The 15,368-nt window shown below is 41.8% G+C and overlaps 1 protein-coding gene across 1 annotated transcript in view; it reads left to right on the forward strand.

The window, feature by feature from the left end:
• snap25b (synaptosome associated protein 25b) overlaps window positions 1-9,183 on the forward strand; it is a 46,149-nt gene extending 36,966 nt beyond the window's left edge. Inside the window, exons 5-8 of the mRNA XM_061258054.1 lie at window positions 2,122-2,239; window positions 5,409-5,534; window positions 6,969-7,113; window positions 7,661-9,183. Coding sequence (XP_061114038.1) covers window positions 2,122-2,239; window positions 5,409-5,534; window positions 6,969-7,113; window positions 7,661-7,729 — 458 coding nt within the window. The 3' untranslated portion in view covers window positions 7,730-9,183. The remainder of the gene's footprint in view (window positions 1-2,121; window positions 2,240-5,408; window positions 5,535-6,968; window positions 7,114-7,660) is intronic.
• Window positions 9,184-15,368: the final 6,185 nt, after the last annotated feature.

The following is a 15,368-nucleotide window of genomic DNA, read 5'->3' on the forward strand; positions in this document are numbered from 1 at the left end:
AGTGATCAAATAACATTTTTAATTAGTACATTTCACTTTGCTCGTTTGAAGGTCCACATAATAAGAAAATACCAATAGAAACGGCACCCAAGGTGAAAACACAGCAAATGAAAAATGCACATGCTTGTACATTCAGGAAATGTCAGAGCCCCTACAGAGTATTTCCAATGAATCACGCTGTTTTGATTCACTGTGACTGAATCAGGCCCACTATCAGCCCCTGGCCAACACATTAGCTTTAGCATAATACTTCATCCCCCCGCTTTGTTTGTTAATGGTTAAAGTGCACAGCTTCTTCTTTGGTTAGCTTTAGGGGTTAGCTTGGCACACCACAGCGCCACCGAGTAGCAACTTTCTGTTGGCTGTTGCAGAGATACCATCTCTCTCTCCTTCAGTCTTCTTCCTGACCGCTAATCTCTCCCAGGCTCCCTGTTCTCTGGGATTATCTCTCAAAAGCCAATTAGCCTGTTTGTTTGCATTTCGGAGGTTGTGCATCGGGAACGGCTGTACTGCAGCAGAAATGGGCAGAATCCATATTGAACTCAGCTCCTGGCTTTAAAAGGAGTCGCTAAAATCGGATGACCAAATCAAATTAAATAGTAGCAATCCTATACACTTAGCAGATGTTGAGCTCCTGATGTCCTTCAGCCCTCCCTAGTTCCTCCATAGTTGGAGGTTCTGGTTGGTAGCAGGAGGTTCCAGTGCTGCATTACAGTTTATGAATTTTTGTGAAAAGGCTTGCCCAGGGACAGAGCGACCATTGCTACTGCATTGTACCCATCCATCATATTGTCCTTGGCCAAGCCCAATCATGAATATTCATAAGGTGTGTCATAATTAAATATTTCTCTCTCAATTGTAGATACTTGTTTGGTGTTGTTCACAGTAATGTTTTGAATCTGTTCAGAATCTGGATATGGTCCAGCCGTTCTCTCTTTTGTTCTCTGCTGCTTGAGCCGTTATTCATGCAACAAATTTTGTTATCGTGTAAACACACTCTGCATCGCTGACCCCAGGGATTTTACAAATTTGTAATAAATCAGTAGGCTCCAGCCCTCCTCCCCCGCAACCCCCAACCCCTGTCCTCCAACACCCGACACGACCCCCCCACTCCGCCCCCCCCCCCGCCCACCTTCCCCAAAACGGCATGAGGGGTGGTTTCCATGACTACGCAGTGCTCATGAGTAGACCCCGCCACCCCACCTGAAATTCACTCTGCCTCCACCTCCACATCATGCAGAGTCATCCATCACTTGCACACACATATATACAAATATGCGGTCTTCCTCACCCTGAAAGCCATGAGTGGACAATGAGCGGACAGGGCACAAGGTGACTCACTGCAGACTGACAGCCTGTTGTGCTTTCACAGGGGTAATTAAAATGGCCGCTGAGTCAATACACAACATAACAATGTGCAGATTCACTTGTGCAGCCGCTGAGGGATGCCACAACAACCTTTATTGCTTTTTTTTGTTGTGTCCATCGTTGTTGCCATCGCTGTTTCCTTGTTTTAAAAACGTCTGGGCGATGTCATGACATAAAGACAGGCTTCTCATATTTCTCTCATAAAAGTCAATAGTAATTTATCGATTTGACAGAACTCAGATCAGCATATTCTGGGTTTAATTAGAGTTTTTTTTTGGGTCATTTTCTAACAATGGAGACCTTGCATACACCGCACTGTGCCATACCAATGCATCAAAGCTTTTTTAAAATGCATTGTAGTTATTGATTATAGCACAGAGCTCATTACTCATGTTTCTGTTGTAGAGCCAATAAAATTCATTCCACTGCTGTCATCCCTTTGTCCTGACCAGAACAACTCGATCGTGTTGAAGATGGCATGAACCATATCAACCAAGACATGAAGGAGGCCGAGAAAAATTTAAAAGATTTAGGGAAATGCTGTGGCATTTTCGTATGTCCTTGTAACAAGTAGGTACTGTCCAAGTGCCCTAGGCTCTTGCGTGTGTGGTGGTGTCCGACGTTGTACCTTTTGTCACAGTGAATGTCTGAAATTTTTTTTTTTGTCTTCTCTTCTTTGTCCTCTCTTTCTTTTTCCTTTTCTTTTCTCACGTGCTTCATTCTGTGGGGGATAAAATGCTTGTGTTTAATCAGAGCAACTGGAGCGCATCGAGGAAGGAATGGACCAAATCAATAAGGACATGAAGGAAGCAGAAAAGAATTTGACGGATCTAGGAAAATTCTGTGGTCTTTGTTCATGTCCGTGTAACAAGTAGGTGCTGCTTGCCTGCCTGCCTGCCTGCCTGCCTGCCAAAAACCATAGAATTCATTTCCTTAATGGCCAATACACTCCAGTGGTAGCTGAGGCCTCCCCAGAAGAAGGGAGGAGCAGTGGGAGGGGAAAGGGGGCGGGGGGGGGGGGAGTTACACCTGATAGGACGAGCATGAGGCATGTGGAACACACCCCTCCCATCGAAATACAGATGGGCCCACCCCCGTAGCCGTACGGAGGGAAGCGGCGGTTCTGAATGAGGCATGCTGCAGTGATCCACGGGTCGGAACCGAGTCTACCGCTGTTTCAGCACCTTCACCCAATCCGCACGTTTACGGGGCACATTCTGCACTCATCTACATACACACCGATATATATATATATATATATATATATATATATATATATACATTCAAAAAGGTACACCCAGATATGATAGCCTTTGATGGGGGCATTCCAGAGTCCGAAAGCGAACACATCGCAGTCGGAAATCCCGACCGATTCCGATGCTTGTTCCTCAAAGTTGAATGCAGACTGTCGACGGCGTTTGGCCTGTAGACTGCTCATGCATCCTGCTGCTGGTTCGCTGTATCTGTCTGATTCAGCTCGGCTAGTAGTACATACAAAAATACAAACCCGCATGAACTTGGTGTGTGTCCTCATACAGTAACGTGCGGATGGTAGTTGCCCTTAGATGTTGAAACATAGGGTTCTCGGGAAGCATGATGCCCTACAAGGTTGAACGGAGGATTGAGGGGTTGGTGGATGGGGGGGGCACCCTGCTGACACCCATTCCATACAAGCAACCACTTAACTCACCACTCCAGCGTCTACTGATTACAATCCTAGCTTGAGCTCATAAACTAATGCATTTATATGAAAGCTCTGTTCTGATTAAGACATATTGGCCGTGAAGACAAAAACATTTATTCTAATAAATATTTTTTTAGATACATGCTTAAAATTAGATACAAAAAGTAATGCATGTTTTTACTGCAAGATGTTTAATATCTTGGGCTAACACAAATCCCCATGCACTTGCTTGACAGAACACATTCAAGGTGTATAGAGTCACTTGTTTGAATGGTATCCAGCTATCCTCTGCACCTCATCCTGTAGTTTTGATGGCGTGTCCATCAATACCAGTGATATGTTATGGTCATGCTATGTTATCACATGGATAGCAAATCCCTTGAATGCAGTGCATGCCGATGCAACCAATGATGATAAAAATTATGATGATAATGCTGATGATGATTTTGTTGATGGTGGTGTTGGTGACAAGATAAAACTGATGACTGTGATCTGTGATCTTGATCTTTTTTTACATGTAAATTGTAGCTGAACACATAGTTTTAGTCTCTTACATTTGATTCATGAACAGTAAAATGGCAATTAGTTTGATGAAAAACATGCAGATGCATATACACATATTGTAGAATTGAATTTGGTGTAAAGGGTATAAGGATTTCATAAATTTTCTGAATGTTACAAAACTGTTAACAAAAACACAATATATGGTACATTGAGGATACTCAAATTAATTTAATGGTCCCTGCATTGCAAGAAAAGAGACATTGGGATAGAGCTAATATCTGGTGTAATACATTGGATGCAATACCACCCATGTTGAAAATGGTCCCTGTCAAATAAATAAATAAAGTAAATAATAGTATTGTGGTGCACAGGAATCGCTAAGGTGCCAAAATATTCCATGTTCTGTCACTTGAGTGAGACCGTAGACGCACTCGAATAAGCAGAAGAACACATACTCCTCTGAGTCCATCTCTGGGAAAAACCACAGCCAACTCCAGAAATAACATTAGCCAGCACAGATGCTATCAGGAAAGAAGCGGAGAAAAACAACAGGCCAGAAAGCAGCTCACTGGAAGCATGCCTCAGTTTCTCCCTCACACGGTTTTGGCACAGGCAAAAACTTGAGGTCGTTGTTTCGTTGGGGAAAGGGAATCTGCACTCAGGTTGATGGCTGATGTCATTCTGCCACAGGCCAAAAACAAATATGTCCATAATATCCATATTTTCCTGTGTTGTCTTTGAGATTTTTAGCGAGAGGGAGGGTATTAGAAAACTCTTTGATTGTAATCTGACATTTACAATGCAGTTAGAGTTTTGAGGGGCTAGAAGTTCCTCCAGCTCTCCTCAGAAAGATGTCAAGATTTGGAGAACCTCAGATTCACCTTTAGTGTCTGCAGGTGCCATTTTGGCTCTCTCCAACTTGCTGCTACCACTCGAAGTGAACTTCACATATTAGCTCTGAACAATTAAAATAATACACAGTAGTTTATACATTATAGCTTCAGGAAACCAATCACAGATTAGAATCAAACAGTTACCTCCCACAAATACTGCTACTGTGGTACTAACCAATATAAGCAAGAAAAAACATAGAAAATCAATAGTGCTTGGTAAGTAGCTTGTTAGCATAGTATTTAATTGCAGCTGCAGCCTTAGCGAAAGCTTCTTTCTTGCTTTCCTGTACAATAAAGCACTGTGGTGTTCCTGCAGTCCTGCAGCCTATGTACTGTCGTGACTTCACCATAATATCTTTGCCATTGTACATCATGATATATATGTACAACAAAGCATATTATTATTCATATTATTATTATTAGGTTGGCATTAAGTTAATAAATAGAGATAGTGCCAAATCTGTGATGTCAACGCATTTCAGAAAGTCAGTCCTTTCTAGCATCCTGTGAGTGTGAACGGCGTGTGTAGCTGTCCTGTCTCTCCGTATACTGTCTGTCCCACACCACTTGTCCTCTATGTTATTTTTCTCCTTCAGAGTGGAGATTAACCATGATGGAGACTGACCATTATATTTATACATGCCTTTCAGTTTAAGTGTACTAAAACAATAACTATCAAGAAAGGTTACTGTCAGTATTATATATAGTACTGTACAGGGCTGTATTATATATAGTACTGTATTATATATAGTACTGTACATGTGCGATGTGATCAGTCACATAATTTATGACCTTCAAGAAAAAAATACAGATGAATTAATATAATGTACCTTCATAATTACGCCTTAATTACCTAGCTGCCCACTTGTTGGTCGTATAGTAACAATAACAAACTAGCCAGTGTAGCGGCAATCGTTGGCATGCCCCACTGTGCTCACCGTCGCCTCCCCTCTGCGCAGACTCAAGGGCAGTGATGCCTACAAGAAGGCCTGGGGGAATAACCAGGATGGAGTGGTGGCCAGCCAGCCCGCCCGTGTGGTGGACGAACGCGAGCAGATGGCCATCAGCGGGGGATTCATCCGCAGGTAAGAGTCAACTTATTTTGTTTGTGTGTGTGTGTGTGTGCGTGGGTGTCTATGTGTGTGTGTGGGATGGAGGGTGGGGTCGGTGCCAGGGTTTGCATTGAGGAGGCAGCAATGTAATGTTAGGCTAGGCTAATTATTTCCTAGGAATATTGTTCTCCCCAATGTAACGCCACACTCACTGCACTTAGCCGTATGCAGACACAACAAGGGGTACGGATTTTTCCATATCTAGCTTTCCAAATATATCCTGACTAATGAAACTGAAACCGACGCCGCCTCAGAGCCAGACTGCAGAAATGCATCCCTCAGCACTGCGTACGAAGCAGTTTCCGCCTGTTCAATTATTAAAACAGTTCAAAAACCCTGATATATTTTTTTTGTTCTTCTATTGATGGGAAAACGGCTCTGCGCAGCAGGTATAAACCAAGCGCGTCTTGCCAAAGGACGAGTGCGTCAGCGGCCTAGCCTCTCGATACAGCAGTACCGGGGGTAGTGTACGGCCACAGGGAAGTGAGCCGTCACTGTTGACTGGAGGAGGCACTTGGCTAACAGCTAATGCCCGCAGGGCATTGGTATGTAAGACCTCCAGGCATTATCAGTCAGTACAGCGGCAAACACTGACATGAGTCACTTTGTATACCGCAAGTAATTAGTCTTAGCGGTCAGACTCTGACGCATCACTGTGTCATGTATGGAAATGCAGGGTCAGACCAGGAGATAATTGGAGGGGAGAGGGTGGAGGCAATTCACTCAGTGTAATTGCTACTGAATCTACAGCTGCAGCTGATGTCTAGCACGGCATGACTTGGTATACAGCCAAGTGGCCAGCAGCGGTTATCTTTGGGTAACAGGAGAACGGTTTTATATTTGAATTCCAAACACTGGTTTGGTTTCACTGGTTCTACATGTTTGCAATGGATTGATCTGAAAAAAATAATCCTGACACCCCTTGTTGATGAAAATATTGTCCTTTGAGTATGCAAAAATTAATAACACCAGGGCAAGGGACTAGTATATCATAACATAATATAATGACAAGAATGGGCCATTCAGCCCAGCAATACTTGCCTTTTCCTACCATTCAAGTGTACCTACTGCTTAGTTTGCCTAAAAGCTGAATAGTATCTAGCACCTTATCAAGCAAGGTCTTGAAACCCCCCAGTGTTTCTGCCTCCACTACATATTAAGCTATGCCACACAGTGACCACGCTCTGTGTGAAAAAAATAATTTGTAATGTCTGAGTGGAATTTATCCTTTGCTAATTTCCATTAGTAGACAGACGTTTTCTTCTTGTTTGTAAATATTGTCTGCTTTCTCACCATAAACTGACCTTTTGGACCCCGTGTCACACATTAGCTGATGTCATGACGACACCGCATTCCTCACGACCCTGGCGCTTTGACGAACGTTGGCGCACCCCCTGTTCCCTGCAGGGTAACAGACGACGCCCGAGAAAATGAGATGGACGAGAACCTGGAGCAGGTGGGAGGCATCATTGGTAACCTGCGCCACATGGCTCTGGACATGGGCAACGAGATCGATACCCAGAACCGGCAGATTGACCGGATCATGGAGAAGGTACCAGGGCCTGCATTATGTGCAAGAGCTCATATTATGTTGAAGTAACGTTTACCACACGTTATTTACTCCTTAATTTATGTTGTGTGCAGTGCTTCAAACTGCCGAAAATGACAAAGGGCGCCATTATTTGTGAAGCTACTATGTGTGGGCAATGAGAGACTTGCTTCAGCTAATCAGAAGTATCTGCTCTCACAGAAGACTATAATTGCTTATCTTTTATAGAATGTAATAGCAACACTGATTCTGGAATTTCCGAAACTCTAAACAGCCCTGTAAACTCTGAACACAGTCAGTCTATTATAACATTATACAGGATTTAAACTGTGTATACCTCCTGGCTTCTGCAATTCTCTCCCTGACAGCTGGTCCGTGGGAGATTGGTATGTCACTGAGAGAAACCAATGTGGTAGTTACCCGAGGAAGCCTGGTCGACTTAAACAAGGGACAAGGCCAACTGGGCATCACCAAGCTGTTCTCAATTTAACGTGGCTTTAATACAGCCAGTCCTTCCACCTAACCTTTTTATCACCTCTTCCTCCTCCAGGCTGATTCCAACAAAACCAGGATCGATGAAGCCAACCAGAGGGCCACGAAGATGCTGGGTAGTGGCTAAGCTCAGACAGGAAGTGTCCTCGCTCTCCGCACTGTTCCTGGAACAGTGCAAACGTGCTTTTATCATGGTATTTACCTAATAGGATTGCACACATGCACATATCAAACCCCCCCTCCCTTTCCCCAAACCCACCCCCCATTGTAAATGTCGTTCTGTGTCGTCTGTCTGCTTTTTAAATGATAGTCCTAGTAAACTGGTTTCCTTTTCTGTCTATCTCTCTTTCCAAAGGTTGTATATAGTGCTGATTTGATGGCTCTAGCTCACTCGTGAAATTTTCATTCTTTTTTTAAAATATATATATAATATACAAATTATATTATTTATATATATATATCTATATATATATATATATATATATATCTTTGCTGGATGACAACTATTGTAGGAATGCTATACAAAAATCTTTTTCCTTATCAGTATTTCAGTATTGTCTGAGTAAAACGTGACATCCCATTGCACTGCTTCCACGCTCCTTATTTCAGTGTTTTTACGGTAACTGACAGAGAGGAGGAGAGAGAGAAAGAAAGTGCGTCGAGGATTGACAAAATTTCACAGCTGTTGTTCCCCGAGTTTCTTTCCCTCATCATGTTTTTACTTATTTATTTATTTATATTTTTTTAAGTCTGTGTTAAGGCAACATGCAACTAGATGACGTATCCGTTAATAGACATTGCACTTTTCGAGTGATGTGATTTGTGCATTATTGCATGACCAAATGATAGATTTTAGAATCTTATAAATAAAATGTTGACTTTTAAAAAAAAGAAAAAAAAAAAAGTTATCTTAAAATATGGCAGTGGCAAACTGACAATATCCGCATGCTCAGAATTCTAGGACACAGTTGCGAGTACTCATGTTCCTGCAAGTTTGCAATAGTGCCACTCTGTCGATATGTATTCATGGACCGTGATCATCATTGTAAAATAATTCAAAAAATGACAATAAAAATACAATAAGGCTGTAGCACAAACAACGACCTGTTTTTGTAAATGAATATGCAGCTGAATGGATTTGAATAAATGCTTAAAGGAGGGGGACTGGTTGTTGTACTGTATTATAGAGTCTGGATGCTCTTCACGATGAAAAAAGACTGCAAAAATAAGGTGCATATTTCTGAAAGATGTTACTTTTTTAAGAAGACCGTATCTTGTTTGTTTGCTCTCCACGTGTGGTTTGTTATTGAGGGGGAAATAATCCCCCAACAAAACAAAGAAAATACAAATCGTTTTTGTTGCTTCTGTACCTAGAGCTATGCACACCAAATCACTGAGATGTTGAGTATTTCAAATAAAAAGATGGTTATAATACCTTAACTGAATGATAACATTGGTTAAACTGTGAGATCAAAATTCCTCAACGCATGTGATATAACCCCTCCTTATGTTTCCTGTTGGTTTGTGAAGTGGTTGACATTTTGTAGCTAGTTGAAATGAATAAAAGTAATAAACCTTGAATTGCGTGGCTATTTTGGTGTCTGTGGAATGACCTCACAACCCCATGATGAGGGTTGTCTAATACACAAATCGCGGAAATATTAGTACTCACCACACCTGACATTTTTATTCACTCGCATCACAGCAATTATATTTATTTTGTTACAGTATAGTACAGTGCATTCCAAATTATTTTGCACCTTTGATAAAGATGAGCAAAAAAAGCATTAAAAATAAACAACTTTGGTAATGAGCTATATTGTTTGCTCAAAAAATAGAAATGTATATGATTTTATACTAATTAAAATTCTCAGAGTTCAACAAATAATCATTTCCCAAAAAGACTGGTGTCAGAAGTACTGGCAGCCCTGTTTTCAATACTTTGTGCACCCTCCCGTTGCAAAACTAACACTACTGAGACATCTTCTCTAGTATTTTAGAAAATTGGTAAACATATCTGGAGGGATCTTGGACCATCCCTCCTGATTTTCTGGTTAGCCAACCATTTTTACATATGTTTGGGATCACTTTCTTCTAGAAAGATCTGTTTGTGGCCTAGTTTGAGCTTGCTGTGGGGAGGAGAATACCAAGTTGTTTTTGGCCAAAATCTCTTGGTACTTGTTTGAGTTAATGTATCTATTAATCTTAACGCCGTAACCATATGTGTGGCATTCTTTTGAACATAAGCGTCCTTCTTCTGAGGCCAAACCCACTACTTGTGCATATCAATCATAGATCAGCATAGATATCAGGTTTTATGGTGACATTAGATAGGAACTGACCTTTTAGGCTACATATGCAATCATTTTAACAATTCCTTTGCTTGAGTTGATTTGGTAATTTTCTGGTTATAACACACCTTAACATTTTTCATAACTCACATCCTCTGCTTGACTCAATGCAAGCTGATTGCTGAAACTGAACAGGGGTAAAAAACAGCTCACACTAGTTCAGACCAGCTCCCAGCTCAATATGATTTAGCTGGTTGACCAGTTCAGACCAGCTCCCAGCTCAATATGGTTTAGCTGGTTGACCAGTTCAGACCAGCTCCCAGCTCAACATGGTTTAGCTGGTTGACCAGTTCAGACCAGCTCCCAGCTCAACATGGTTTAGCTGGTTGACCAGTTCAGACCAGCTCCCAGCTCAACATGGTTTAGCAGGTTGACCAGTTCAGACCAGCTCCCAGCTCAACATGGTTTAGCTGGTTGACCAGTTCAGACCAGCTCCCAGCTCAACATGGTTTAGCAGGTTGACCAGTTCAGACCAGCTCCCAGCTCAACATGGTTTAGCAGGTTTACCAGTTCAGACCAGCTCCCAGCTCAACGTGGTTTAGCTGGTTGACCAGTTCAGACCAGCCCCCAGCTTGACATAGTTTGATCAGCTCAAATTATGTTTTGAAACAGCTGATAGGTGGTTGACCAGGTACCAGTTACGACAAGCTACCGACACTAGCTGGTTGACTAGCTCATATTAAGCTAGACCAGCTTTATGACCAGTTTGGCTGTGCTGGTTGACCAGCTCATACGCAGCTAAATTGGATTATAACCTGCTTGACCAGCTCAATTTTCAAATAGATGGATTTTTGTAAATAGATGGAAAATTGACTGTCTGCCTTCCTTACGTATTCAGTTTCACTCACTCGCTTTATTCATGGAGAAAGCAGAGAGGGTTACATACAGAAAGGAATCAGAGTGCAGATGGTGGATGACAGGAAATTAGATCCCCGGCACCATAGGGGATTCTTACATTGAAGGAGAACCACTCTACAGACTGCACAACATGGTCTCCCCCAATTTAGCCAGCTTTTAAGCAAAATATGTGTGTATGAGAGTGCTGCTGTATGACACGCACGTTCAGTTTGTGGAGGGCTGGGGTTATGACAGACTGTGAAGCCGAGGTTCTGAATAAAAGCTTTTCCAGCTTTATGGGGAGATACAACATACACTGTGTCTGAATACACTCACAGTAAATTTAACTAACCCAAAACTGTAACCTGCGGCTTTCATCTTTGAAAGCCCAACTGGTTGGGGAATGCTCCTTCTTTTTGAATGAAGTGTTACTTTACTTTACTTACTTACTCCAATAATGATTCTTCTTGCACTCACCTCCTCTGTGACTGCCAGCAGGCAGGCTCTCTGACCTATAAGGAGAGCCGATACAAACAATTGAAAGATAGCTTTGAGCGGAGCAGGCTGCATTGGGGAAGGCACACTGATCGTAGGTGTTTTTCATCACCAGTGCTCTGAGTTTACTTTTCTTTAAGTACATGAAACACCGATTCATTCACTGACTGTCCTTCGTTTGGTAGCGGCTTGTGTTAATTAAAAATCACACTGGCAATGACTGTCTGAACTGCTATGTACCACCAAATGAATGGAAATAAGAGGTGTAGCCAGTTCCGAACTGAAAGAAATGTGAACCGGTCGACTTTAACCACAAATTAATTAGAAAATGATCTGAAAAAACTGAAGGATGTACAAATGAATGATTTGCAAATGAGAGGTGGCCTGCTCGCTCAACAGCTTTCTTGTTATGATTTCAGTGCATAGCTGGAGGATTTAAAGTTCTACATTATCTACACTTTCTGTCGTCTTTTCATATATAGAAATTAATTTTGGCACAGTGTATAGATGCATGGAATGAAATTTGAAAAGAATGAAGAATATGGTTGAAGTACAGACTGTCAGTTTTAATATGCGGGTATTCATAACCACCATATCAAGAAACACGTTAGAATCACAGTCATGTTTAGTCCCTCCATTTTAGGGGAGCAAAATTAATTGGACAATTGGCTGCTCAGCTGTTTCTTAGCCAGCTGTTTGTCTTGGTATCATTAATTCGTGAAGAAAGCTATTGAAAGGTCTAGGTGTGGAATTTTCATTTAAAGTCTGTTCCTGTTGTCACTCAAAATGACCAGAGAAGTGTCAGATGCAGCCAAAACTTTGGGTGTGTAAAAATCAACTGTTTGGTACATTGATCAAAAGGATAGTAGTGGATAGCCAAAGAGTACTTTAAATTCTGATGAAAAACCACCTTTCAACTGTCAAACCAGTCAAGAACACTGTCCAGGATGCAGGCACAGATGTGTCAAAGACTAAAATAAAGAGAAGACTACACCAGCATAACCTCAGAGGGTTTACAGCAAGATGCAAACCACTGGTAAGCCTCAAAAATAGACCAGCCAAGTTAGAGTTAAGACCATTATAATAATATTTAAATGCGTGATTTAATCAAGAAAACAGTGACCTGACATTTTGACCACTTGCTGACAGGAATGTTCCTGTCTTATTATGAGCTGACAGCAGATATTATTTCAGACAACTTTCCTTCTTATTTCCTTAAGTATTTAGCTTGGCTTTTTTTTTTTGTTTGGACTAAAAGTATATTGAAAATGACAGCAAATTACAAGGGTCAAAGTCATAAGAAAGGTGCAGGCTGTTCATTTCTGAGTATCACAGCCTTCTCTATCATAATCAGCGACACCAGATTCTGCTCAGAGAATAATTGCTGTCCCCAGACAACCTCCTGAACTCTGAATGGAACCACCCACGCTTTGTGTACTCAACCTCAATGCCTCTTGCAAGGAATCAAATAAACAATCAATCAAATGTATTTATATGGCACTGAGAACAAAATGGAAAAGTGAAACAGTACACATTTTCACAGCATGAAGAAGTTCAGTTATATAAAGACAAATCGTGAACATTTCTCTTGAGGGAGAAGAAAAATACTGCATGAAGTGTAACAAAAGTAAATTGCCTCTGTGGTCACCTGAGGCAATTTAAGCAAAGTTTGAAGGATAAATCCAAATTAGAGTTTGGCTAAAATGGTGCACGGATGGTGCAGTGGGTAGCACTGCCGCCTCACAGCAAGGAGGTCCTGGGTTCAAACCCCGGTCAGTCAGGGCCTCTCTGTGTGGAGTTTGCATGTTCTCCCCTGTCTGCGTGGGTTTCCTCCGGGTACTCCGGTTTCCTCCCACAGTCCAATGACATGCAGGTTAGGCTGATTGGAGAGTTTAAATTGCCCATAGGTATGAGTGTGTGAGTGAATGGTGTGTGTGCCCTGTGATGGACTGGCGACCTGTCCAGGGAGTATTCCTGCCTTTCGCCCAATGAAGGCTCCAGCTCCCCTGCGACCCTGTTCAGGATAAGTGGGTTAGGATAATGAATGAATGGGCTGTAACCGAAAGGAGACATCGCTGTTACCAGCTGGAGCACCAGGAACTGAAGAAAACACTAGCAAAACAGTCATAGGCTTCCATCAAAACTGCGGTGATCATACTGCTTATTCAAGTTATGAAATATTTGTAAAGAGTAAAGCAAAGGTTAGTTGTAGAAGCACATGGTAGATGTGTGCAAACACAGGTAGAATGTGGTGTTGACTGACTACTGCAAGATCTTGGAATAGAACTGCTGTGTCTGTTGAGTGATTTCAGACCTTGGTGCTCCACAAAATGAGGGCCTTTACGTGTGACATTGGTACAGAACAAACTCAATACCTAATGTTGAGCACCATGGTTTAAAGGTCAAATTTGGTTTGGAACAGCAGTCTCCAGCAGAAGCCCATCACAGGATGTATCTGGCCACACCAACTCTAACAAAGATATATCAATATCAAAATATTATTTATAATCATTTTAAATGAGTCCACAACACAACTATAACAACAATGAGAGTGATGAACGATACTTTTGGGATCACTTTCAGGGCAATTTTGTCCAGCTGCATGAATGAAAAAACACTTGCAGCCAATCAAAATCCATCCAAATTTACAGGGCGTTAGATTCAAAATGGCAGATGACATTGATGAGAGACTATTCACAGAACATCATTCTTCATCAGTGTGGATGTTAACATTGTTACTGTCATAGTTATAGTTATAATTATCATTCCTGATGTGGACAAACCTTAAGGGCCTCTCTGGTCTGTGTGTCTCTCTTCAGCTTTCCTAGTGATTCAGTTTTTCTGTATACTTTCACATCCATTGTCTTTCCAGAAAGTAAACAAATGAAGTTTCACACACAGTGACGCACACACACACATAAAAGAGAATGCGCGCAAATGCACATTTAGGCAAGCATACACAGATGCACTCACACAAAAACAAACATGGACACACACACACATACACGCACACACACACACACACACACACATGCACATGCGCACAATCTCAGCGCGTTATGCAAGAGCACATGAGCTTCCCACACAAGCCCACACAGTCATGACTCACACACCTTCTTTTCTCTGGAGTACTTGCCAGGTCTCATAGAATGGACACACACATACACAGCAACACACACTCTCACTCCGCTAACACATTTTCATGCAAGGACACATACAGACAGAACCACTTCAATTTGGTTCTATACATGTTTCAGAGTAAGCGTTTTAAACACTTAAATGCATCTATTTTAAAAATAAAAGAATACCCAGCAGACTTTTGATATTATTATTTTTAATTGGTTGGAACCCATTCTTAGGTATCTTGGTTTTAGGACTTGCAATTACTTTAATCTCTCCCATGTGTGGATATGGGAAATTAGTGGTATATTGAGGTGCAACATAATTGATTTTGCACGACTGGGTCAGAGCAAGGTCAGGCATCCTGCGACCTTTGACCTCTTTGTGGCCCTCTTCAGAGTTTGGAAAATAATGTAATCATTTTCACACGCAGATATTCCTTAGCTCATCGGTCATCAGAATGCTCTGCACAAGCATCTAAGCATCCTTTTCTACCAAAAAGATATGTGCTTTCTCATAGCCCCGTTTGTCTGTTTAAAACCACGAAAGAGCTTTTGCAATGAACCCCTATATCTGTGCACATGTATTATGTAAGAAAAATGTTTGAATAAATACAATTACATTTTTATGATCAAATTCCTAGCAGCAAAATGTGCATGTGCCTCTGTGTATGTGTTCACATGTGTGTGCACTACGCATGTATTTGTGTGTGAGACAGTGTGCATGTCTGTTTGTGTACTGCATGGATGTGCATGGGTGGGTGGGGGGGGGGGGTCACAAAAGAAGGCTCCACACAACTCTGAGTGGGAGGCGACAAATGTCAGCCTCCGCCTCTTCCAACACCAATCCTCTTCCTCACCAATCCCTTCTCCTCCTATTATTGTCCCACCACACAGATATACCTCGAGGTAGTCATCTGTCCGCCTGTGAATACTGTCCTCCCTCATCCCGCTGTATCAAATC

Source organism: Conger conger, chromosome 1, assembly GCF_963514075.1.
Source record: "Conger conger chromosome 1, fConCon1.1, whole genome shotgun sequence".
In the NCBI taxonomy this organism is placed as follows: domain Eukaryota; kingdom Metazoa; phylum Chordata; class Actinopteri; order Anguilliformes; family Congridae; genus Conger; species Conger conger.